Consider the following 26,377-nt stretch of genomic DNA (forward strand, 5'->3'; position numbering starts at 1 on the left):
GTTTATAGCGCATAGATTTATACCTGTAGCATCATGCTGTCTCCTCCAACACCCTTCCTACACCTTGCCCATGAGCACTGCAATGGAAGAAGCTATTCTTGCCATCACACGGTCAGATGCTCAAGAGGCAAAGCATCCAAAGCTGAAAGCATCTGAGATGTCACGTTTGCACCAAAGAAGCCCAAAGGCAGAAGAAAAGCTGCTAGCGGCCAGAACTGAAGGATTAGCAGCCTTCCAATATCTGAAGGGGGCCTATAGGGATGCTGGGGAGGGACTCTTCATTAGGGACTAGTGACAGGACAAGGGGTAATGGGTTAAAACTTAAAACAGGGGAAGTTTAGATTGGATATAAGGAGAAAATTCTTTCCTGTTAGGGTGGTGAGGCACTGGAATGGGTTGCCCAGGGGGGTTGTGAATGCTCCATCCCTGGCGGTGTTCAAGACCAGGTTGGACGAGGCCTTGGGTGATATGATTTAGTGTGAGGTGTCCCTGCCCATGGCAGGGGGGTTTCAGATTGATGATCTTAAGGTCCTTTCCAACCCTAACTATTCTATGATTCTATGATTAAGGGAGTCCTTAGACCCCAGGCCTGAAAGAACCACTAAGACGGACAAGTAGCAGATGTGCCCTTGGTACAGTGGAACAAGAGGGCTGGAAATAAGTGATGGTGAGGGATACGCAAGCATTTTGGTGATTTTTGCACTCCATAGCGGAGAAAATATCACCTGTCATCTTTTGGCATTCCCAGGGCTCAACTTCAGCTCCAGCTAGCAAGAAAAAACACATCAGGAAAGAGTGAGCTGAAACCTGATCCCTTGAAAGGCTGGACTCCACGTCTGGCTTTTCTTACCGGCCTGGCCGACCTGTACGTGCCAGCCTGGGAAGGCATAATGGTTCCACCGACAGAACTTCATTAACTTTTTATACACTTGGCCTCTAATTTATAATCATTAGCAGACAAACAGCCAACAATTACACAAGCAGCACGTTAAGAAGAGAGGGAGAGAGCTTGAAGGAGTAATGGTGGAAAAGTGCTCCTGGTCAGCAAGGAGCAGGAATGGCGTGATCCCCATCCCAAGGCTGGCCTGTGACAGAAGCAACCTCTCCCAAGATTTACTGGCACCCTATTCCATGAGCTGTAATTAAAGCATTGGACAGGAGAAAAGCAAAAGGTGCAGGTGAGCATAGGGAGGGGAGAAATGTCACAAGCCCTCTCACCTTCAACACAAAAGAACAGAAAAAAAGATGGGAACAGGAGGAGCACACATATTCCACGTTTCCAGCTCCTGGAGTAGGCAAGCCCCCTTGTTTGCAGAAGAATGGGAAACTGCACACACAAGCAGGAAAAATTCCACCCTGATTTAATGAAACCTTCAGACACAGGTCACATAACCCCAGTGCCCTTCCACACATCTGATCTCCTCCTGCTGGAGGCAGCTCTGTGCAGGAGGTAGGAGATGGTGCGGCAATGCACAGCCCTTGCACCCTGGGTGAGCAATGCCTGCAAATACCCAAATCCTGAGAATACATCTACCTTGAGAATGGAAATGTGAAAGTGGGGAAAGGTTTCAAACACCTCTGTGATCACTAATCTTGATCCCCCGAAGAAAACTCAAAGCTAACTCCAATATCTCTCTTGCCCAATATTCCACGCAGTCCCTGCCAGGAAAGATGCATGACTTGTGTCACCCAGCTAGACCCTTGCCGCACAACACAAGGCCACAAGCAGAGGACAACAGGCATGCTCCCTTCCTTTGCAACAACCCGAACTGTAAGATCCGCAGATACAGACATTGCCACCACGCAGGCAGGCCAGCAAGGAAGCAGAGTGACCTGACCAGGATCACTCAACAATACATGATGCCCAGAAAACAAATCTACAGCTTTTTTTTGGCTCCCATGCAAGGGCTGAGCCTGATCTCCTGTCCCACACCAGGCAGGCCAGCCGGTCCTTTTTCAAGACATAAGCTTCCTGCTAAACAGGTCCAATGAACGCCACACACACCTTGCAAAGTATCTGCTCAGGCACCTCTGAGCAGCCAGCACAGCTCAGCAAAGCACCCGCTGCCTCTGATCAGGAAAACTCCTTTCCAAAACTCCATGCAGCAGGGGGTAAACAGCAAAACTCACTGAGAAAGGCAAATGAAACGGGTGGCTGGCCACAACCCACCCAGTTCCCCTCCAAAGCAGGAGAGGGAGCATGGAGCAAGTAATGCAGCTGGCGCGCAGAACCTGCCGTGCCTTGCAAGCCGCGGCTTGCCAAGCATGCGGAGGGCAGGTAGGCAGATCCCCGCGCTCCAAGCGCACGATCCCGGGCACGCTCGAAGCTGGAAAAAGCCGCCGCAGCCCACCAGCTCCACCCGCTCCCCCTCCTGCTCCCGCAGCAGAGGTGTGCAGAAAGGTTCACAAGCTGCTTTTGCTCACAGCAGGGCCTTTCGCCGTCCACACTTGCAAGAAGAAAAGTGCAGGTCTAATGCATGCTATCACCATGTCAAGAGACCAAACTGTTCAGTCCAGAAGGATAAATGCCTCTGAGATTACAAGGGAATAAACCCAAATTTCTTATGTGACAAGCTCCCTTCCCTCTGCAGCAGCTTAATAACCATCCAGCAATTCATGGCAATTCAGGGGATCAAACAGTAAATCTGATTTCAATGCAAATTCAGACCATTCATCCTGGCTGGGATAGCCCCACAACTCCACCCACCTGGAGCAAATCATGTTGCCTTACCTACACTGGAGCAAGCTTTTAAGAAAGCCTCTACCTGATCTACTAGAAATAGAGTATGTTGCTTACGTTATTTTTCTGTGGCTGTTCGATACCCACAGTGACATGATACCCTCAGCCTGTGCATCTAAGAAAACAGGGGGGGAAGGGGGGGGAATCTACACAGTAGGCCATCATGCAGTCCATATGGGGTAATGACCACAGATCAGTAGTGGAAGAGAGAAGAGGAGGGGAGGTTGCTCTTGCAGACTTCATTTTGGCATTCCTTTGAGTCATTTTTGCACAGAATTACCCAAATACCTGTCCTTTCAGGACTTTTTGTTTTGGGTTCTTTTAACAGCATCAACTTGAGAACTGAATTTATCATTAAGGTATTTGCAATATGAAACTGAAGTCAAATTTCAGAGAAATACTTTTAATGAAAAAAGCAAAGGTTTTAATTTTAAAAATGTAAATACAAGATGCTTCCATCTCTTTTATGCTTCCTAAAAGCAAAGCAGAGAGACTCTTTGCTACTGAAACATACTGGGAAATTGAGCTGCACAAATGTGTACAGCATTTCTGTCAACCCAAATACATATTACAATTACTTCTTCTTCTTCTCGAGATCTTTTAATTTAGGTGGGGTGAGAGCGTGGGGAAGGTGTGGTTGGGGGAAGACCTCATGTAGCCCCAAGGATGCCGTCACAGCATGAGAGGTGAGCACAGGACTCACAGCAATCCTGGCGCTGATCCCTCACCAACCCAAGCAAGGAAGTGACAGTCTTTTAAAGTAAGGACATAGTGAGCTGGGCGAAGGGAGCCTGGCAGCATCCATTACATCGCAGAAGCATCAGCAGCATGGCCTCATGCCTGGGGGGCTCTCCTGGAAGGGCCTTCACAAAGAGCAGGGGCTGTTCCCCTCCCTGCAAGTTTGGGAACACTCCCCTTTGGCTTTCAGCACTCCATTATCCAAAGACTCCAGCAAACAAGGCAAGACCAGCAGTGGCACGACTTGATGCCTCCCTGTGAAGGGGCCAGCCCCATCCACCTCCAGCTTCCCAGTGAGCCACAGGAAGGGGAAGGGCGGGGGGCGGTGTGAAGGGGGGGCTCACGGCACCCCCTTGTCCCAGCCAGGCCCATATAAACCTCATCCAAAGCCTTCCTCTGGGAGGGGGAAACTGCACAACCAGCACTCCTGTGTGCAACCCCCTCCCCACCACCCCCTATCCCTTTCCCACCCCCTAAGCTCACTCTCAGACTCGTCTTCCTGAACAATCTCACTGCAGGCTGCTTTTGTAAGCTTCCAGCCCCAAAAAGAAAAATGATGGGTTTGAACTCTTAACCCCACCCCAGAAAAGGGTTGGAATTAAAAGGGGTTTATGACTAAGTATGCAGATGGGAATACTGTAATAACAGGCAAAATGTTTGCCCAGCAGTTCTGGGCTGGTTTCGGCTGGAGGGAGGGAGAGTGGGGACAGGGCAGCTTCTGGCTGGAGGATGACGGCATGGAGAAAGAATTTGGCTTCTGGGAGGGAAGGAAGGTTGCTGATAAATGCTGGGGCAGAGGCGGGGAGGGGGGCCAGGACCCGAATGCCGCATCAGTGGCACTTCAGGGAGGCTGGCTGCGGCGCACAGGTTTCTGGCTGGCTGACAAAGGCACCACCATGGAGGAGGCAAGCAGGGGCAGAGGGAGATGGTAGGAAAGTTCAGCTCCGGCTTAGTACTGAACACACGTCTTGTGGGACATTGTCACACTTGATGTGGCTGGAATGCCCAACAGGGAATGGATAAAGGCAGATGGCAATGCTCCCCTACACCCCAAATCCCTTCTGACAGGGAAGGCCCATGCACACAGACTGTTACCAAGGGGGAGCCCACAACCACAAACAAGCGGCTAATTTTTACCAGCCCTGGGACTCTAACTGTGCTGAAAAGATGGCAAAACATCAGTGCCTAAGTCACCCAGGAGGGCATTTTCACGACACCACTTTCCCCTTTTACCAAGAACTTGCACTGAGGACCTGCAAGTGTCAGGCTTAGGCTAGGGGAGACCCAAACCACAGCCACCGTCCCAGAAGAGCATACCCCACCATTGGCTTAATCCTTCTGCAAGATGGGAGAGTGCTCCTTTTCCAGCCCCCAGTCCTGCACAAGCCTACTCCCACTTCTTGGGCACACAAGGCCATCCAGGATTCCTCTCTCTTCAAGCAACCAGCTAGGTGAGGCGCCCTGACAGCTCCCTGTCCCACACAACAAGGAGCCATCCCGACACCACTCAAGAGCTCAAAACACCTCCCTGCCACTCTAAGCAAGGTTGTTTGCTCCACAGCTCACTGGAAATGAGAGTCCTGATTGTACAAAATGAGCACCTGCCTGTTCTCTTGAGCTCTGAAAGAGCTACCCACAAACTTCATTCAAGATGCAAGTCACTTGTGCAACATCACATACAGCCTGGCAGCCAGCCACAGGCCAAGAAAGACACCAAACACACAAATCTTGCAAATCACCAGGACCCAAGGGAGAGAAATTCAGGTGTGGCACATGGAAGCAAGCCACAAAACCAGACCTTCCTAAGCACCCAAGAGGAGCTACAATACTTAACTATAACTGAACAATTCTCCTGCCACAAGCCTGGGGACCTTCCCCCCATGCACACTGGGCACAGCCCTGCCTGATGCAACAGCAGCCCTTTGCCAAACCAAGCACTTTGCAGGGATATGAGGTTCCGATGGGAACACACCCCAGCAGCTTCCCTGCAGGGTAGTGGAAGAAAAACCAGATGCAAAAAAAAGTTATGGCACAACTAGCAAGCCAGGAACTCCAGCAGACCTCCCCAGCTTGCAAGGCAGGGGGTTTCCAAGCATGTCTCACACCCACCTTTGCTCAACACAGACCTCAGCTTGCAGCATCATCACACAGAGTTTTGACTCAACTCTGGTAACCTCCTGCTGACCCACTCCATTAGCAGAGATAGGGAGTGCTGGAAGGAGCCTGTGGATAGTAAAATGTTCTCCGCCAGGTCCGACCTGTTGCATTTATGAACAGAAACGCAGCAGCACTACAGCAACCAGGAGAGAGGAAAGCAAACCCCCAAACTACCTCCTACGGTACCCAAGTGCTACTGCTACCTGCAACACAGCACAGGGGACAGGGAAAAAGCAAAGCCGCAAAGCCACAAAGCTTGCTCTTCTTCACAAGCAAGGAGATCTTCATTTTGCCTCTCTAACAGAGCAACTGTCTCTGTAAAGACATCTACAGACCACATACAGGGTCAGGAAAGACAGTCTCTAGCAAAAGGAGCATGCATTGCAAAGGGTGACAGAAAAGACCCAGAGCCCAGTCCCAACACCACATGCTGCAGCAGCCTGCGGCAGACACAAGCTGCACAAATGCACAGCTCCCTTCACAGCCGCTGCTCCACAACGGCACAGCGGTGAGAGCCGACACGCCGGGAAGCACTCAAATCAGGTAATGGAGGGTGTAGGAGACTCACGAGATGATTCCTGTGAGTCAGACAAGCTGGCCAGGACCCAGATCAGCAACCTCTGCAAAATCAGCAAACAAAAGAAGGCAAAACCTGGACCCCCCCAAGCCCCTTTCCTGCTGCTTTTGAGATGACCCCTGCAAGTGGCCTGAGCAGCAGGCTTGATGACAGCGGCCAGAGCCATGTGGAATGCTACAGCCAAGGCTAGGGGCAGAGACTCAAGCTGACATGCCCCGGGGTGAGCTGGTCACCCCAGCTCCCTGCTCAGTTCTAGGACTGCTGAGCAATTTGGTTTTTCCTCTGCCAACAGAGAGGCCAACATTATTCTTGCTCATTTAAGCTGTGAGCAGTCTCTCTCAACATGTAAACTGAACCCAAGAGATCATCCTCTCACCCACAGCTTCCAGGGCTCTTCCGAGCCTTTGAAAGTCCTTTTCTGACAGCAGTGTTTCCACCCTGCCCAATCACAAGCCCGTGCCTCAACAGCCAGGAGATTCACATCTCCCTGCCAACAGGGTGGCCCTGAGCAGTTGAAACCCTGCCTTGCACCACATCCCTGGAGCTTGTTCCAGAGGCTTTAACAGATACCATGTTCTGCAAGGCTGCAGCCACTTGCCTGCACCAGAACGGTGCAAGGCAAGATCCCTTAGGAGATCAAGGGGAACGTCCTTGCTTCCCAGAGACAGATGTAGGGCATTCAGTCACAAGATGATCCTGGACCAAAAGCCCCAGCCCAGCACATCTCTGCAGGATTGCAGCACCTCCTGAGAAGTAGTCCCAAGCAAAGGGTTACTATACATTTTGTGGAGACCTCCACTCCCTTGAGGCTTGAGATCCTTACGCTCCAACCTCTACCAAGCTTTGTGCTACAGCACCAATGAAAGCCCCCACAGAAGCTCTGGCATAAGGTGCTGTCATCTTTTCTTCAACTGGGACTTCCAGACCTTCCAGTTGCCATTATTTTTCATTTAAAAAGGAAAGAAGGTGAATGGCGAGGAGGACATCTGGAAGAAGGATAAATACCCATCAGGAATATTCCCAATTCTGAGTCAGAGATGTGCTAACAAACAAGATAAATTGTTTCTTTCCCTTGCCCTTTCCCTTCCTGACAGGCAGAACCAAGTCTCCCGAGTGCCCCAATTGCCAGCTCAGGAAATGGTACCTTCCCAGCTTTTGGTAATAGGGAGAAGCCCGGCCTAGGCAGTTCCCTGGCTAAACCACCCTGTGCCTCCTGCCTGCCAGCACAGGGAGGCCTCCAACATTAAATCTCACTCCCCTGCACCCTCAGTGGAGTACTACCCACCCACTGCTCAGAGGGGATCCCTGAAGCCAGGTGAGATGGAAGACTAAGCCAAGACCACACCAAGCCACCTTTCTTAGAGAGATGGAAGACCAAGCCAGGGCAATGCAGCCTTTACAAATGGATGGGGATGAGGACCATGCACCCCCTCTTCCCCCTGTTCCAGCAGAGAGGTGATGCAGGCAGATCTGTAAGGGCCCATAGTCACTTCCTTCCCCTGCTCCTGACAGGAGGCACACCCAGTTCTAAACACTCCATCCGGTTCTTCCATATGTCTATTGATGCTAAAAATTTATCCGGTTTCTGACAAAAGAAAAAAGGGGGAATTAAAAAGAAAGAAAGAAGAAAAAAAGAAATCCCTTCTGCCCTTCAAAGTAAAAGCAGCTTTGCTCTTTATCGGGGGAGAGGGAGAGGAGTTTAAACACAAGTCCCCCATCTATCCAGCACTGCTGCACTCCTCCTCCTCCAAGGACTTTCACACAGCCCTGTCCCGTCAGCCTGTCTGTGGCATTTGATTCCTGTCTGTCACTAAGTGATGAGGACAAAGGGTGAGGAGTCAGGAAAAGGTCTGAGCTACTTTGTTCATCGTCTGGATACGAACTTTGGATGAACTCCATGGGGAAAGAGAAAAGCCGCATGGAGTGGGACGCACCGTGCATAGCACTCGCTCTCCTCCATGGAAAAAAAAAAGGGAGGCTTGAACAAGGGGAAGGGGTGGGAGGGAAAGGGAGAGGAGAGCATTCCCCATCCCCATGGCGGCAGGCAGTCCTGAGAGCTCCCTGCTCAGAGAAGACAGAAGGATATTCAAACTGCCTTCCCAGGAGGCATGTTCAATAAAGCAGGATGCCAACGCAGCCTTTTCTCAGACAAATCTGTTAGCGGTGGGCCAGGGGCCAGCCACAAGGGCTTGCTTTTTAAAGCAACCAAATGGGAATTTCCTAATAAAATAAAATTCTCAAAAAGCCCTACCGTGGCACAGTGAAAGGGAAGCTTGCTGGCAGCAACAAGAAGTATGCACAGACCTCTCTGGAAGCATAGGAAGACGAAATACATAAGGATGGGGAGCTTTGCTCTGCATCCAGGGTGCCAAAGCACCCACCTGCCCAAGCTGGGGGAGATGACAGTCCACAGCAGTTACATACCGGGGTGAAGGTGTACAAGAGCGATTTCTGCCATACTGAACAAGCAAGGATGCTCACCTTGAGCTGCAACAGAGGCAATTCCCCTTATGTCAGCCTCAGAGATGCAAAAAAGCCACTACAGTGCACCATCCACTCTTTTGCTTCACTCTACTTTTCAGAGCAAAACCAAACCAGTTTGCAACCAGAAAGCCCTGTGGTAGTCTTGCAAACATTCATTAAATCAGCCCCTCCTGGGCAGCAAACCCACACAAACTTTCTCCCCAATGGCTCTTGTGAAGCAGCTAAGATGCCGGCATCAGACACAGCCTCCATCAAAGATTACTGGCAAAGCCTAAGCACAAGATGTGCCGAAACACACCGGAAAATGGTTGCAATTGTATGTCAATTGTGTGTGCAATTCTGCACTATTCACAAGCAGCACCCTGCTGAGTGCTGCTGGGAACACAGTGCTGGCACCTTGAAAGTCTCTGCCTGAGGCATGAGCAATTGTAGATCTAAGGATCATACTGGAGGCTGTTCACCACCAGCCTTCCCAACACATCCCAGTAGAGTGGGTGAACTTACTCTCCAGGATGGGGAATCTTACATAAAACAGAGATCAAGAGGGTTACAAAACCAAAGAGCAATCCACTAGAACATGCCAGAAGTTACCTTGGATCCCTTGTCCTTCTACTTGCCACCAGTAAACAGAAAACAACTCTGTATGAGAAAGTTCTGCCTGGGACACAACCACAACAGCCCTGTATGCTGCAGCAGCCCAGCTGCAGAAAGCACAGCTGAGACCTCCCTGACCAGGCAAACAGCACCACGCAGGGCACACGTTCGCCTTCAAGGTGGGAGAACATCATCCCTTGTGAGCTGTCCAGCAGAGGACATTGAGAGCTGCAGAGATGGTCATGGGAATCATTAATCCCAACTTTAGTCTGGCCTTTCTGTTTGGGAAGAGAATTACCACTAGGACTCTGGGAAGTGGAAGGGATCAAAGGGGTCAGCTTCATTGACCCATAGCCGCATACAGAGCCAGCCTGCCCAAGAGCTACCTGCTGTGCTCCAAGATGATGACCAGGGAAAAAAATATGGAAGGAGACACATTTCTGCAGGGAAACAACCCATTTGTGGAGGCCGGAAGGGCAGGATCCTTCCTTGCCACCACCGCCACATCCCAGAAGAGCACATGTTAGGGAGCAATCCAGGCATTTCAGAGGCACTGCCCAAGTTCTCCAGTGGAGAAACTTTTATCTCCTCCAAGTATGGCTAGCCGCTGTGAACTGTCTCTAGAGTACACAGCAGAGCATGCCAGGACAAATTGACTGTACAGAGAAAACTTCAGCCTGTTTGGAGGAGTTTCCAGATAGCTCCTCCAGAAGTGGGAAGGACCCATCCCAAGTAGCCCAGCCAAGGCAGGTAACAAGCTCCCTACAGGGAGAACCAGACAGGAGATGGGAAAAGACAGTCAAGATGTCAGCTGGACTGGCCAGTAATCCCATTTGCAGAAGGTGGGAACTTGGGCAGGAGATGCTGGTGTTGCGGGATCCAGGGCTGTTTTGAGAACAGCAAGTAACAGGAAAAGGGGGGGGGGGGGGAGGAGAAGGTAAAAGAAAACAAATCTGCTTTATTATTGCCTGAAACCCAAAGAGACTGATTAAAGCAAACAGCCCCCCCCCCCACCCCTTCCAAAGGGTTGTCTCGTCTGCTTCCTAAATCTGATTTCCATTTGTCTTTATATGGTTTTCATTTGTCCTTCATTTAGGTCTCCTTCACGCTCCTCACCAAGCCTAAGAGAGCCTCTGGAGAGCCACAGGGAGGGGCTTTCCCCAGGAGCCTGTGAGGGCAATAGCTAACCAGGGTCAGACCCAGCACCAGTGCCTGCATAGAGGGAGGAGATGTGGCAAGAGGGAAGGCAGCAGGCTCCTGACTACATGCAATGGACAAGAGCCCAAGATGATCCTTGGAAAGAACTGCCCAAGGGAGGAGAGCATCACTACCCAAGGGTGCTGATGGAAGCCTGGCTGCTGCTGGGGCAGCAGATTCAGCATCCCCAAAGGGTGATGCAAAAGCAGCTAAAGCAGAAAGGACCAGGAAGAGGAAACGCAGCGTGACAGGAGACCCACCACACAAGCATTGTCCCTCTTAAAGAGCAGACAGCCTTCTGGTGAAACAGGAGCTTAAAAATTATCCTAATAGAGCTCCTTTCAAACACAAACCACAGGCACCTCTCCAAATTCCACAGATCCTCTCTCAGTTGCAGCCTATGGATGCTGAAGCAGGTCCATCCACCACACTTGCCCACAGCCACATGCCTCAGCACGCAGAACCAGCATGCTCCACCAACCATGCCCACAGCTTCCGACCCTGTGTTGGGGCTGGAAGCTCCTGGCACTCACCTTCTGCCCCGGCCCCTGAGCACCCAGCCAGCCAGGCATGCTGCTTTTGCCAAAGGACGTTTCCAGATCTAACCAAACATGGCAGAAAAAGGGAAATAAAAATCTGTCTTTCCACCTGCATGGACTTTGTCACCTGCCTTGAGAGCATGGGAAGACCAGGAACTTCCCCTAACACCACCCTTTGCTGCCTTTCATCTCCTTCCACGTGCAGGTTTCTCATGGTAAACAATTCCTGCTGGCCCTTAGAATAGTCTCCCTAAACCTCCAGCCATGCCATCACACTGCTGCCCATGTCACCCTGCCCAAAAAAGCCCATCACTCGGAACGCCACAGCTTTTTAGACCTGGATGCAAAAGAGTCATTTCTAAGGAGAAATCGCACCCTAGGCTGCACACCTCCCTAGCACACACTGCGACTCCAAATGGAAATATAGCACCCTTTGCCACAATAAAAATCGACCAAGTACCTGCTGCCCAGACCTGCCTGCCCAACCGATCCATCCACCATAAGAGGAAGCTAAGCAGGGTCTGAGTTCTCCACAGACAGGGCCAAGCCCAAGTCCACCCAACATCGGATATGGGTCTGTATAGTTGCACAAATAACATAGTTTTCCCTCTCCTGCTTGAGCCTAGGTAGAGGACACAGTATCCATCAGCTGCTCTCCCTGCTCCCTCCTGCCCATAAGGAAAGCAGAGACCCCTGACCTTCTCCACTGCATCCCCCCAGCCCCTCCGCAGCTTAAGCAGCCCAGGTGCGCAAATGTTACCCAATGCCCTCTCCAGGCAGAAAGTAAATTCCACCGAACAGGGGAAATGCCAGCTGCAGTCAGACACTGGGATGTGCAAATAGCAGCCAGGGACCTTTGGGAGAGGAAGAGCCCTGGCCCACGCGCTCCTACCAATAATCCGTCTTGGGACGCCCCTGCCAGAAGCTCCTGTAGTAGAGAAAGGATGCTAATTTGACTATTTGAAATAGTGGAGGAAAAAAAAAAAATAAACGTTTGCTATTACGCTAAATGACCTTTTCAGCCGCTTGGGGACAGAATTGCACTGGGGCTTTGGAGCGAGCTACAACAAGCAATGCTCACTCCCTGCTGCCATGCTCAATGCTTTGTGCCTCCGGATGCATGTAAGGGGTCCGTGTCCCCTAGCCACCTCCGTCCATCCAGCAACAGAGGCAAGAAACAATCTCTTTGGAAAAATCTGCATAAAGTAAGTAGGAAGGAAGAAGCAGTGTGCTAAAAGCTTGCTGAGCAAAGAGCTTCAGACGGCTTCATTTCATGTCGCTGAAAGCATAAATCACAGAATTGCTCCTTGGGTTTTCCTCCATTAGCAAAGTATACTGCAAATCCTCTTCCCACCACCAGTACTGATCCAACACTTCACATCTGCTGACCAGACCTAATAGCCAGGATTTTCTGGGGGAATAATACACTCGCTGAAAACACCATTCCTGCCACCTGCTCCCCCCCTGCACCAGGAGCATGGCCACAGCAGGCACATGCACAGCACAGCAGCAAGAAGGTTCACAAAGTCATACCAGAAATAAATAGGTAACCCCTTGCAAAGCAAGGGTCATAAACCCTTCAAAACATCACCTCCACCATAGTGGTGAAGCACGTCCCACTGCCTGCAACTTTCCTACACTAAACGCCCTTCTGGAAATCAACACCTTTACATAAAACATACCGAGGAGGCTGTGCCCTGAGCTAGGAAGTCAGGATTGACAGCTGCGACTCCTTCCGATTAATTTCTTTTGCACTGTGAACTGTGTCTCTTGTCTAGAGATTTGCAATGATCGTATCATTGCAATATTTGCAAGTATTACTGCAATAATGATTTTGCATACAAATATCCCCCTCGCCAAAAAAAAAAACCCAACAAAACAACAACAAAAAAAGACCAAGTTAAAATACTTGCAACCTTTTAAAATTAAAGACTTGGAGTTAAAAGCTAAATTCAAAGCATAAGGCCAGGGCCTAATCCATCCAGAGGCTCCAGGTATTGTATCATTTTGAACATTTCACCAGAGAAATGCTGCACAAGGGGGAAAAAAAAAAAAAAAAAACAACAAAAAGGATGTGTGTAAACAAGCAAAGGTATACGCATTAGCAGATTGCATTTTGAAACATTAATGTTGAAATTAGAAAGCACATTTCAGAAAGTTATGGGCAGATCCACTTTCATTTTGGCTCCAGCCTTGTAAATATCAAATGTCAAAGGAAACCATCACACTGAACTGAGAGAAAAATTCCCATGCTGGACACATGTCCAGGATTGGGACCGCTAGAGCTGGGAAAGAAGCAGTGACCACAAATGAACACTTCACAACTGGAAGGGTATTTTTGTCGGTTAACCTGCCACTGCTAATTCTGCTAATCGACATCACTCTGGAATTTGAAAATGTTATCCAACCAGGAGAGAAACATGATTTTCCTCTTCTGATAACAAGGACGGGCAGGCCAGTCAGGCTGGGCCAAAAGCGGCATTACAAAACACTGCCTGTGAAACCGAAAATGGGATGTGGAAATGATGAACTGAATTTCTGGGCTTGCACACCAGTGAGAAACAAAAATCCAGCCACCAGCGTTTAGACAGGCTGATCCCGTTTGCAAAGGCGGCTCCGCTCGTTTTTCACCAAGGCTGAAGTAAAATGACAAAGTTATCATTTTAGATTAGAGTAGCTCCTCACAGCACTGGCTTCCAAGGGTTTTAAATTTATCAGTATATTTAAAAGAAAAAAAGGAGGGAGGTGGGAAACAGCCCATCAGCTTAGGGAAAGCAAAAAAGCTATTTTAGGTAAGGCTTCTCCTATAAATAAAAGACTGGGCAGGGAGAGGATAGTGACAGTGTGCAGCTCGCTCAAGGTGTTAGAGGGGATTTCTATTCTCTGTGCTGGTGACCTCCCTAAAACACCAAGAAGCAGTGACAGCACACAGTTCTTCGGCAGGCACTGCAGCCCAGCGAGGAAGCTTCCCCAGACAGCCATCCCCTCCACTGGACTACTGGCTCTCCAACTTAAAATAAATAAATACACACACACACACACACACAGAGGGGTACAGCTCACAAACACAAGGCCAAGAGACTTAATTCTTTAGTGCTTTTATGTATTATTTTTTTTAATCAACATGGTTGCAAACTGCTAATTCCAGCTCAACCAATCCCCCAGCATCAGAGCAAGCATCACCCGAGTTCCTCCCCAGCTCAGCCACTGGCCTGAAAACACCACACTTTAATGTATTCAGCCCACAGCCTCCTCAGGCCATGGCTTTCTGTAATTTATCCCTAGACTGCACGCCACCTTGTATTATTTAAGTCACCGGGCAACACAACACCTCCAAGACAGTTTTCAGCAGAAGCTGCCAACCACCTAGCCCTCAAACCCATCATTTTTTGTTCCAAATGGGGCTCCCAGCAGATGCCCCGCAAAGGCAATGTGATAACAGAAGGGATTTCCTGGAAAACCCATGATGCCAGTGCCTCTGGAGCACACCGGGGAGGTGACAGTCTGCAAAAACACCATGCAGCACCTACAAACATCCAGCACACCCAAAAAGCAAGGGTGCTCACACAGGCCAGGCTCTGGTGGAGGGCATAGCCTTGGCACCCAGTACCCACTGAGAGCACTGGGGTGCCACATCTGACCCCAGGCCAGCAGTAATAGGGCCAGGCACTGTTCACAAGCAGTTTCTCCCATCATGGGGAACACTTACTAGTCCAATCTGACTGGGATCATCTCTGGGTAGACATTTGGGGAAAGCAAAGGACACAGATTGAGGCTGGTTTATTAGATTATGGACAGCCCCATGCAAATAGGGCCATATTGATCTGGTCTGCAAACACCTGGCTGGGAATACAAGCAGCCCCTGAGTATACAGAAGCTGCTGGAGATTATTAACCAGATCCATTGCTGTAAATCACATTACCTCCTTCCAAACCCTGACCCAGCACAGAGTCCCCCTGTTCTAGGCACTGTACATCCTTGCAGTGCATGGGAGCATCACTTCTCCCAGTCAGGCACCCAAAAGCCCAAAGATTCAGCCTAAAAAGCATGAAGCGTGGCAGGGGCATCCGGCTCCAGGGTGCATGGAGCCAAGGCTGCACAGCCTACCTGCCCTACAGAAATTCCCAAAGCAAAGCATGTATTAGAAGGAGGGTTGAACTCACTGTATGGGAAAACTGGCACAGGAACGCAAGGCAGGAATTGGGGAAAAAAAAAAAAAAAAAAGTAGAAAGAAAATACCACATCTTCAGGTGGAAACTCCCCCCTTTGCTCCTACTTGGTACCTGGTATTTTGCACTGGCTGCACAGAGAAAATACAGGAGGCTCTCCTGCCTCCCAAAGCACCCCAATTCCAAGGAAAGGAAGGAAAAAAAAAGTAATGGAATGCTTCACAGCAGATTTCCAAGAGATCTCAAAACCTTTTGTGGAGCTTCATTAGCAGAGAAGGCAGTAGCTCCCAGATTAAAGGAGGAACTGGGGAATGAGGTGAATCAAAGGCAGAGGAGGAATCCCACATTCCTCCCTTTTCCCCGCCAAAATGCCCAGCTCTGATTCAGCAGAAGCATCACCAGCAGCATAGCCTAGTGTATCTGACTGCAAACTAAGCCATTTACATTTAAACCACCACCGTACTCCCCTAAAGAACTGCTGCATGCAGTAATTTCCTTGTGATGGGGAAAAAAAAGCCAGATGAAATTGTCTCAGAGTTCCCCTGCGTTTTGTTTACAGCCACTGCCCTCAAACCAAGGGCCAGCAAGCAGCACGAGCAGCTAACAGGAATAAAGCTAGCATTTGAGATCATTTAGAAAGTCTCTCCTCACAGACAGTCAGGGCTCCGAGGGGGAAATCCCTCTGCAGGTCTCAAATAAGGGAACTTGAACCATTTTTCCCTGGAGAAATTTAGGCCTGAAAGATCTTCCGAGTTTCTTGTTTGGAGCTACAAGGCCCGGTAACAAGATCTCTTTCCCTGATCTCACCCACAACACTTGACTTCTGCCAAGACCATGCAGAGGCACGGGGAGATGGACTGGAGGGAGACCCATGGCAGCAGCGAAGACACCTAACATTCACATAAGACAATGCTCTGGTTAGTTGTTATTTATGCATGCATCTGGTTAATATAGCTATCTTTCCTATAATAGGCATGCATTAACTGAACATGAAGATTCCCCCTCTTCCAGTGCTGCTAGCAGGCAGCATCCAAAGAGCAGGCTGCTGGCACAGCAACTTTCCAGATCCCTCCTTCCCAAAATACATGCACCCAGTGGCCACCACTACCCAAAACCTGGGGAGGCTGATGCAAGCAAAGGCTGGGGGACATGGAAGCATGGGATCAAGGGGGGGAGGAGGATGAGCTCATCCATCCCCCAGGAACAAACAGATGGGGCAGGCAGTGATGGGACCCAGCAGACCCTCCAAGAGCATCCTCCCAGCCTGCTGCAATCACAACAAAGTTTACTTAGCATCAGGCAAACATAAAGGCTTGAAACAAAACCAAACAGGTTCGCTCCTGTGCTCCCCAAATTGTGGGGAGACCCTCAGGAGCAGTAACGCTGTGCCAAAGCTGGGCCTGGTTTCTCTGCTTTGCCAACAGGGCTGATGGTGGGGGAGAAATGGGAGGAAGAGCCCGCTGGCAGCCCTGTGTTTCCCACCTCCTCCCCAGGAGGATTGCAGGAGACCTGATTAAACTAATTAAGCCTGCTCCATTCAAAGAGCTCCAACCACACGCTACCAGGGGAGAGGAAGAAAATATAAAATTAAAAAGGAAAAAAGAGAAATCTCCCTGCAAGCATGCTCCTCCAAAGCTATCCGTCCCCAGCAAGGCCGTGATGGACAATGCCACACTGGAAGAAGAAAGCCCAAAAAAAGGACTCGCTGCAGGGACACAGGTCCAACCCTGAAGACCTTTCTCCTTCCAGTCACCAGGACCTACTGGGACATGTCCCACTTCCTATCAGGGTGACTGGTTTCTATCCCCTCCCGGCCAATCCCCAGAGGCAGCACCTGCTTTTGCAGAAATACAGCCCTCCACCAAGCCAAGGTCTCCCAGATGCTATCTTCCCCCCTGAATCATCCCTATCTTCCAGCTCCATGCACATTCCCTTCCCTCCTTTCCCTTGAAGGCATCAGGTTTCTGGAAGCAATTTAATTGTGAGCTGCAAAAAGGCTTCCTCAGGCAGTGCTGGCCAGCCTTCACGAAATGTTTTGCTTGCCCCAAGGGCAGCAACACCAGCGATCTGCCAGACTGTCCCTACAGACCCTGCCCCTGTAGGAAGCCTGCTCTGCTGGGGGAGAGAAGGACCACTTCTGCCTTCAAAGCCTTTCAACTGGATGAAAAAAAAAAACAAACACGAAAAATCAAAGCAAGGGCAGGAGGGAGAGCAGCCGGGTGAGAGCTGGACCTGTCGAAAGCAGATCGGGAACCCGACCCTCCAAGGCTGGAGCAGCAGCACTTTCATTATGAGCTTTTACAGAAGCAGAATGAAGCCTTAGGTGCAATAATTGCATTGAAATTCAAATCGGGGTGTTTAACTCTCCCCTGCGCCTTGGGAAACCTCAGTCGAAATGCAGGGTAAGGAGGAGGGCAGGGTTTGAAAACCCCAGAGAAGGGCTGGGGGGGTGAGGGGCCAAGGAAAGCAACCTGCCTATCCTGCCCTGTGAAAAAAATCATCCAAAAGGCCTTGGGCTTGCCAGCATATCCTGCTTGCAGCTCTGCCCTGGACCCCAAAAACACCAGCACTGCATGCACCACAGCTGCCCCTCTTCTCCCTGTGCCACTCCTGGTGGGGCTGTAGTTGAGGGGGGAGAAAGGGGAAAAAAAGGGAGGGAGGAAGAAAGAAAGAAACCCCATATCGTAATTGCTATATTAAAGAGAAATAGCAGGCAAGAATAATAAGAGAGGTGTCAGAAGTGAAATACAGTAACAGACATTAAAAAAAAAAAAAAGAAAAAGAAAAAAAACCTACAGTTCTGCAATGGGGGTGTTAATTGAACACAGAGCTGGAGAGAACAAAGGGGTGTTAAGGAAGAATAGAAGGGGAAAAAATCCTACCTCCTCCAAAGATCTGATTTGAGTTAAGTTTGGTGAAGATAATGCACAGGGAAAGGTAGCTAAGAGGCACCTTATATAGCTATTATGTTCTAAAAATTTAAAAGGTAAAAAAAAAAAAAAGGAAAGAAAACACACCAACAAATCCCATTATTCAACAACATTTGCACAGCTGATCAGTGCTGTCTATAAATATTCCACTTTGTAAATTCCCCCCGTTGGTGGTATGTACATTTTTCTTTTAAAGCCGAATTCTTTCAGCACAGAAGGGTGATGGAGGTAAGAAAATAAAAACTGGGGGATTTCAAATACGAAATCAGGGTCTTCTTAAGAAACAGAAATTGCCCGATGCCCTCACCTCCCCCAAAAGAGCAGAGAAAGTGAAACGATGGGAAAAGCTCTTAAGGAGGAGGAATCAGATTAAATGGTCATATATCCTGCGCTCAGCCTCTCTCCGCCAGTGCCCGCCGAACGAGATGGGAGTTGAGAAAGGCTCACAGCTGAAATAGATGCTGCTGCATTTTGACAGCAGATATTTTCCAGTTTGCCATCCAAGGACCCGACGTCTGTGTACGCCTTGCCTGATTCTTCTGCTTAGCTATTCTGCTCATGCAGAGAACAGCTTAAAGAAAAAAAAAATACCCACATACCGAGAGAGAGAAAATAAAAAAAAAAACACAAGGGGGGGGACGGGGGACACACATAAAGACAGAGCCCCTGCCTTCAAACTTTTTATAAATCAGCATCACCATTTCCGATTTCAATCCCTATTGACAGAGGAATCAATTGTATTTAGGACAACAATGCCTTCCATTTCCATAATTATTATTCCAAAAAGCCAGCCAGCCATTTGAAGGCCGTCCTGCCCCTTCCCTCACAACAAAGCGACCAACAGCAAGTGAAAACACACCAAATGCACGCCGACAACTTACACATATATTTAAGCCGTGTTTTTTCCCTACTGCATACTCCTGCTTCGATCAAACCTCTCAACTTCTATTACTTTTAAACATACATCAAAAGCAGCAATCTCCAGGTTGCAGACAAAAGACAACCCACTGAGCTTTTATTATTATTATTTGAAGTGTTTATAATGCTTTAAAATCACTGAAGAGCTCAAGTGCAAAAGGGAACTCTTTGGCCAATACAGACGACCTCTTTTTCTAAGAACTTTATGGACACTTTGGGTTTGCTTAAGACAACGTTAACTCTATGAAATATTAGCCATAATGTTGCGAGAGGCAGTGGTAAAGTCTCCGTAAGGCTCTGGAGTCACTTAAATCAGGCAGTGGGGTAACTGAATGCACATTTCTGCACATCATAACGCCAGGGGGAAGATGTACGCACGCACTTTCAAACACCCACCAGTGACCACAAACAATCACCAGGATTTCAAACGCGACACATGCAAAAATCTGGGAAGCAAAATGGAAAGTGGAAAGAGAGAAGTTGGCTCAACTTTCATGCTCCTGCCCACAAGGAAGGGGTAAGCAAACAGAAGCAAGCAGTACCATCAGCCCCCCCCAAAAAACAAGGCTAACTTCCTCCTAGCATTGGGCCCACAAACCAATAATAATAAGAAAAGAAAACAAAATCATTTGGCCATTTGCTTCCCTACAAAGTGTGACTTTCGAGGATGCAGATGGGGGAGAGGGGAGGAGGTTTTTGAATTTGCAAAGTAAAACAATCCACCATAAACATATCTGAGGGTAGATAAACAACACTCCAAAACCCACCTCAATTCATACTCTGAAGAGGCCTCTATACAGAAGCCCCATAGTCAAATACCCCAGGCACAACAGCAACAAATAAAATTTAAAAACACGTAAGAAGCCCCAGTCCACACCTGAACATTTTTTATTTCCAGCAGCATACTTTGCCCTACACCATTCTCCCTCAATTTTCTGTAGTAAACAAACTATCCTACCCAGTCACTATGGCTCTCCATCCCTCTCCAGCTCACCAGGACCCTACAGCATCCCCAAGGTCACCTGCATTTCCGACCAGGCTTGGTCCTAGCAGATGTCCCATGCATTCCCCTAACTTTGGAACTGCACCAACAGTAAAACCAACCTGGGATTAACCGGTTACCCTGCCAAAAAGTACCCCTGCATGGGCAACGTACACATCATTACACACGTGGAGAAAAGTCAGAAAAACGTTTCCTTTGCCTCACACAAAGTAAGAAGATGGAAAAGAAAAAGGAACTTGGTGGCTTCTTTTTCTTTGGGGTGGTACATAGGGTTAAAACGCATAAAATTGACTTCTAGGCAGGCTCCCTTATGTTACATCATATGAACCGTATGGAGGTTCCCATACTGAACCCACTGCTTGATATTATGGGAACTCCATAATGAAGGACTCCTTAGGAAGACCAGACCCAGCCATGCAGCCATGAGGGCTTCAGAGAGCCGAATGCCATCAGTAGGTGCTTTGTCTGGGCTACACGCTGCACAAACAACATTTAACAAAGGGTCCCCTTAGTCTTTTTATATATATTGCAAGAGTCAGGTAATTGTATTTTCAATCAGCTGCTCATGCTAGGAGGTTTTATATATATATTTAAGGAAAAAAAAAAATAAACAGATTCAGGTTTCTGAAAGCTGTTTCCCTTTTATGTGTAACTATCAATGTATATCAACTGGGTGTGCAATCATATTTATTGTCACTTTCATTCATGTCATGCCCTTGCTTATATGGCTTAGATATGAATTATTGACTGTTACAGTCCTTGTTGAAAAGGGTTGGGGGGAAGTCAAGTACTTGCAGTGTGCTAAAACAAGGCAGCTACATCAGCATGGAAAAGCTGATCAACTCTGGTCAGCTCAGAAAGCCAACAGCAGAGATGAACACTGCTACCCTCCCACCACTGAATTTCCATCATTCCCCCCATTTTTTTTTTTTAATTAAGAAAAAAGAGATTCCAACAAATACATAAGTGGTGCATGTTGCTAAATGTCCTTCCCCAAGCATCTGTTGTTTAAGATCACCCTTGATTGATGACTGCTATTTTTTAATTGTTGCTTTTAAAATTTAAATGCCCCCCTGGGATGTGTTATAAGTGTGTTAGTACATGGTAGGAGGTCTGGAAAGTGGGAAACGGCAGAATCAACGCTCTCATGCCATTAGCTTCTTTAGAAGCCTGAGAACACCCCATGCCATAAAACTACAGTACCCTAAAGTAAGTAACAATCTAATATATTGCTTTCACTAAAGGCAACTGACAACGCTCTCTTACATGAACTAGCCAGGATGACTGGCAGAGAAGAAAATTTTAACCCTTCCTTTAAAAAAGTAAGAAACCTTTATGTTCACCTGAATAATAATAGTAGTAAAAGTGCACAACTTCATTTTGTTGGGTTTCCTACCCTACTCGGTACTCAGATTTTTTTTTTTTTTCCAAACAGGAGAAATTGCAAGGCTTTTGATTTTTTCTTCTCCCCAGAAAAAGCAATAAATAAAGAGGCTGTATAATAGAAATTAAACCACAGTATTTTCCCTTCCAAACACAAACCACATCATGCAAGTCCACTGCCAGAAGCATTAAATACCTGCAAGTTATTTCTTCTCACTTAAATACTTCTACCGGGTTGGGGGGGGGGGGGGGGGGGGGGCAAAGGGCGGACAACAACGCAAACCTGGTGGAATAAAACCCTCAAAGACCAAAAATAAAAATAAAGAACCAACAGCATTGATTTCCTACCTGTTTTTTCTTTGATTTCACACAAAACATTAAAAAGGGCTGGCTTCATCCTGTGGCAGTTTAAAGCATGTTTCCTGAAGAAAAAAAGAGGGGAAGGTGAGATTACAATGTCACCATGAGGAGTAATTTTCCAAATTCAAACCGCTGGCATATGCATGCCAGAGGTTGGGGGACAGGTCTGAGACCCCCTGTCCCCTCTAACATCCCTGCTAGGACTTGAGCACCAGTGCTGCAAACAGTCACCTACTTAACGCAGAGGAGATGAATTATGCCAATTTGGGAATGGCTTGAAAATCGCCTTTGCCACGGAGCGGCTCCCACCACCACTGCAAGCCAGGCGATGCACTGAGTGGAAGGCAGCAGCATTTGGGAGCCAAGCTGGTTTCAACTGTCTTATTCAATAGCGAGAGTGCACTGAGCTCTCTCCATCCCCCGCCTTCGATATTAAACTCAGCCATGTGCTTTATTAGGCTCACCCTGCAAAGCAGGGGGGAAATAAGCCCCCCACTGCCCCAGCACTGCAAAGATCTTCTGCTTAGAGCTGTCAATTCCGGGAATTTCAGCGTGCAACTTGGAGCACAGAGACAAGCGCACCTATGGAGAGGGAAACCTATTCCTCTGCCTCCATGCTAATTACATCCAGCTTATTTTCAAATGTTAAAATTTAATTCTTTACAATTGGGACAGTCAACATTTAAAAACACAGCCGGCTGCTTCTGGGCAGGGGAGGGCATGCTATTCAATGCCTTTCTTTTTGGCTGCTATTACTACAGAGCTGACCGTTCTCCTGCGGCTTTTGAGAGTCTGGGGGAGAGTTAATTGGCTGGTTTTAAAACCCACCATGTGCCTGTTGAGGCAAAGAAACAGTATTATTTTATTTCCTCTTAAGCTATACAATCATTTAGCCAAGGGTTTAGTTGTATAAAGGGCTGTTGCTACCAGGCGTTGGCTACGGGATTTCTGTTTACCAACCGAAATTACATGCGAAAGACAATGTGAACATCTGGCAAACATTCACACTACTTACCCCGCCACCCACAACATGTTAAAAAGATTTATACATCTGATGAAGTCTCTCAAAGGTGTATACCCCTGCAGAACCCACAGCGTCCCCTTATCAGCACCCCCAGATGGGCGCAGACATTTGGGTACGCACAAATCACGTACGTATGCTGTAGGAGTCCTCTTACAAATAATACTGGTAGTACTTTGCATCTTCCAAAAACTTCATTTAAGAAAACAAAAAAAAAAAAGGGCAGCAAAACCACAGTGCAATAGTAGAACGGATGGAGGAAATGCAAAGCCAAACATCACTGATAAATACAGCGCATTTAACAGCTCAGCATTAAAAATAATAAAAAATAAGTACTGTGAGGAAACAGCTGAAAGAGTCCAGCAAGGCAAAGCCATGTAGCCTTCTCCCAGTTTTGTCCTGCTTTGGGTTTATTGATTTGGATAACTACACTAAATTATCCAGGCAGGAATGCACACAGTTCCTGCAACTTTCCGAAGGAAGCTCCCCTCTTCCCGGGACCAGCCGGGGAGAAAGGTCATGATTTCCTCCTCCTCACAACTACTCTGCCTCTGCAAAACCGCAACAAAACTAGTCCAGCAAGCAGCTTTTTTGGTAAGCGGGAGTTTTACCCAAGCTGGGGAGGCACAGAGGATGTAAGCTGAGGTTTGGGAGATACTTCTATCCTTCTGAAAGTTCTTACTAAGCGAGTTTCGGGGCTAAGAGATGCATTTTTCCAGGAACAATGTATTATTCTAGAAATCTGCTCCAGCTCGGGGCACGAATACCAGGGGCAGGACACCACACCTAGGAGCTCCGCAGCCCAGAAGAAATCTCACATGTACCCCAGGCAATTCAGAGCAACTTTTTAATTATTTATTTTAATTCCTTCAACTGCGCTTTCAACTGGGAGATTATTCCCCCCCCCCTTAACTTTTGCTAGCGCCTTTGAAGGTGCATATTAGGTTTGTGCTGCTTGTAGCCGGGGACAATTCGGTTACCGTCTTTTACAGCCTTTTTCTTTAATCTTTTAAAATACCTCTGCAATTAAGAAGAAAGAAAAGACATAAAGAGAAAGCTTCTACGTGCATCCTTCAAGAACAAAAAATGACGGCCTTAAAAATATCACCGCTAAAGGGCCCTAAAGAACATTATTAACGCCTCTAACAAACGGAGCAGCACTTTGTGCCCCGCGCGCGCAGCCTGCCCCAACAACCATGTCCCTGTGGAATTAACCCCCACCCCAAAAACGCTGAGAAAAGCCAAGCCGCCCGCCCGGCCGAGCAGGAGTTCGGGACCCCGCCGAGGATAAGCGGGAAGATGGGGAGAGCGCGGGCTGGGGGCGCCGCGACCCCAAAAAATCTCCACGAAGTTGGACGGAGGCGTGGGGCGATTAACCCATCCCCTTTTTTCCCCTTTTCCCCAATTTCCCCGCAGCAGGAGCTCCATTCTCGGCTGCGCCTCACGGCCGGGCGCGCTCCCCCCGCCGGACAACAAAGGCCGGGCCGGGGCGCGGGGGAAACTTCCCCGGCACCTGTCCCCCGCTTCCCCCCGCCGGGACCGGGCCGCCGCTCTCACCTGGCCTGCGCCTCGTCCAAACTCTGGTCCGTGATGGTCATAATCTGCTGTAAGATGTCTCCGATGTCCTGCTTCCTGCCTGCCTCCCCCTCCGCCCCGCCTGGTCCATCCTGCATGTGCTGGGACAGGCCCGGGTGCCCCGGCATCCCCACCCCGCTGTGCGTGTGCATCAGCCGCGGCTGGTCATCCATCGCCGGCCGCCGGCCCCCACTCCGCCGCCGCCTCCTGCCCTGGCTGCCGGGAGCGGCGCGGCTGGGCTGGCAGCCTGGCTCCTCGCTTTCTTTTCTTGCTCGCTTTCTTCTTCTTCTTTCCTTCTTCCCCCCCACCTCCTCCTCCTCCCCCCCAGCCTCTTCCTCTTCGCTTTTTATTTATCCTTCACGCTGGCGCCCAGCTCCGCGGCGGGGAGGAAGAGGAGGAGGAGGAGGGAAAAAAATGAAGAAAAAAAAAAAAAGGAGAGAGAGAGAAAAGAAAGGGGAAAAAATCCCTTTGGCTGCTGGAGGAGGAGGGAGGGAGGGAGCGAGGGAGGAGGGAAAAAGGGGAAGGGAGAAGGAGGAGGGAGGGTTCCGGGGAAGGGAGGGGAAACGGCGGCGACTCCAAAAGGAGGGCAGCTCAGCCCCGCGCCCGGGAGGCGGCGGGCGGGCTGGTGGGGGCAGCGGCTGCGCCGGGGGAGGAGAAGGTAGCAACGGGAGGGGCGGAGCGGAACGGCCGCCCGCGATGGCAGCGCCGCAGCTGCCGGGGCCGGAGCGCGGCGCAGCCCCCCCGCGCTCCGGGGGAGGGCTCCAAACTTTCCCCCACCCTCAGGCTGAGCTCGGGGCTGGCTAGCGGCAACAAGGGCCCCCCTCCTCTCCACCGGGCCTGCGCGCACCGCTCCCGGCCCTCGTCGCCTGCTTTTGTTCGGCTCCGGACTCCTCAAACTGGCACGGAGAAGCCCGGGGGGCGGGGGGAGGAAGGGGCAGCGCCGCCTGCCCGCCCCACAGTCCCCATTGGCGGCGGCAAGGCCGGCCCCCGCGGCCGCCCCGCCTCCTCCGCGGCAGCCCGTCAATCTCCGGGTTCAGAGGTGGGCCGGGGGCCTCGCCCCGCCCGCGCCTTAAAGCGGCCTCGGCCGCCAAAGAAGAGGGGCAGGGGTAGCGGGGTGCGGCGGCCTGCAAGGACCTGACTTGCGGAGTGCCCCAAGCACCGCTCCGAGTGCCTCCCCCAGCCCCGTCCCGCCTTCCATCTCCCCTCAGAGCTGCGCCCCTCAGCCTTCCTTCGCCCCCGGGCTTATGTCTGCCCCCACCTCCGCTGCTCCCCTTCCCATATCTCGCCAGTCTTTCCTCAGCCCTGCTGCACCCCACTCTCCTCGGCCTCCCCGTGCCCCACCGCCAGCCTTCCCTTCTCCCACAGCTCCCCTGTGCCCCTCAGCAGGCGTCTCCTTGCCGTCCCCTGCCACGCAGCTGGCTCTGACTCCCCAGGTGTCCCCACATCAGCTCCATGTTCTGGGTGGGAGCAGTGACCCCCTCTGATGTAGCCCCCCACGGAAGAGCCTTCCCTCTTACCTCTTCACTGACCCACGTGATTCGTACAAGTGGGGCCACAGGACAGTGGTGCCACATCCCACACCTGCCTGAACAGGTCCCAAGGCTACCAAGGCTGCTATCCAGACCTAAATGTCACGATGTAATGCACTCTGGAGGGGGAGGTTCCCCAGCCTCTTTGAGCATTGCCAGTCATCTGAGGCTGTCCTGTGGCCAAAAAGACCTCTGTGGGCATCAGCTGGTGAGCAAGGATGGCCCTGAGACCAGGCTTGCCTGCAAATTATATTTAAAAGATAATAAATAAAACATTTACGGTGACACAAAAACTTTCTTGTGTAGGAGATGATTTCATCAGGCTGTCCCTTCCTCAGATCAGAAGGTTCCCAACCCCAGGACCCCCATAACACAAGGGAAGATGGGCCCAGCCCAGGTTCCTGACCTCAGCACAGGCTGGGGAAAGAGCCATCAGGCTGACTGGAAAGAAAAAAAAGGCAAT

General features: G+C 49.7%; 1 protein-coding gene across 3 annotated transcripts in view; it reads right to left on the reverse strand.

Moving 5' to 3' along the window:
* PBX1 (PBX homeobox 1) overlaps window positions 1-24,817 on the reverse strand; it is a 132,441-nt gene extending 107,624 nt beyond the window's left edge. For all 3 annotated transcript variants that reach the window (XM_057427373.1, XM_057427372.1, XM_057427368.1), the window contains exons 1-2: window positions 24,368-24,817; window positions 21,778-21,851 (exon numbers count right to left, since the gene is read on the reverse strand). In XM_057427373.1, the coding sequence (XP_057283356.1) occupies window positions 21,778-21,851; window positions 24,368-24,558 (265 nt within the window). In that variant the 5' untranslated portion in view covers window positions 24,559-24,817. The remainder of the gene's footprint in view (window positions 1-21,777; window positions 21,852-24,367) is intronic.
* Between the last annotated feature and the right edge of the window lie 1,560 nt (window positions 24,818-26,377).

This window comes from Pezoporus wallicus, unplaced genomic scaffold (genome assembly GCF_028554395.1).
Source record: "Pezoporus wallicus isolate ANWC-B61680 ecotype Strahan unplaced genomic scaffold, APGP_CSIRO_Pwel_v1 scaffold_7107, whole genome shotgun sequence".
NCBI lineage: Eukaryota > Metazoa > Chordata > Aves > Psittaciformes > Psittacidae > Pezoporus > Pezoporus wallicus.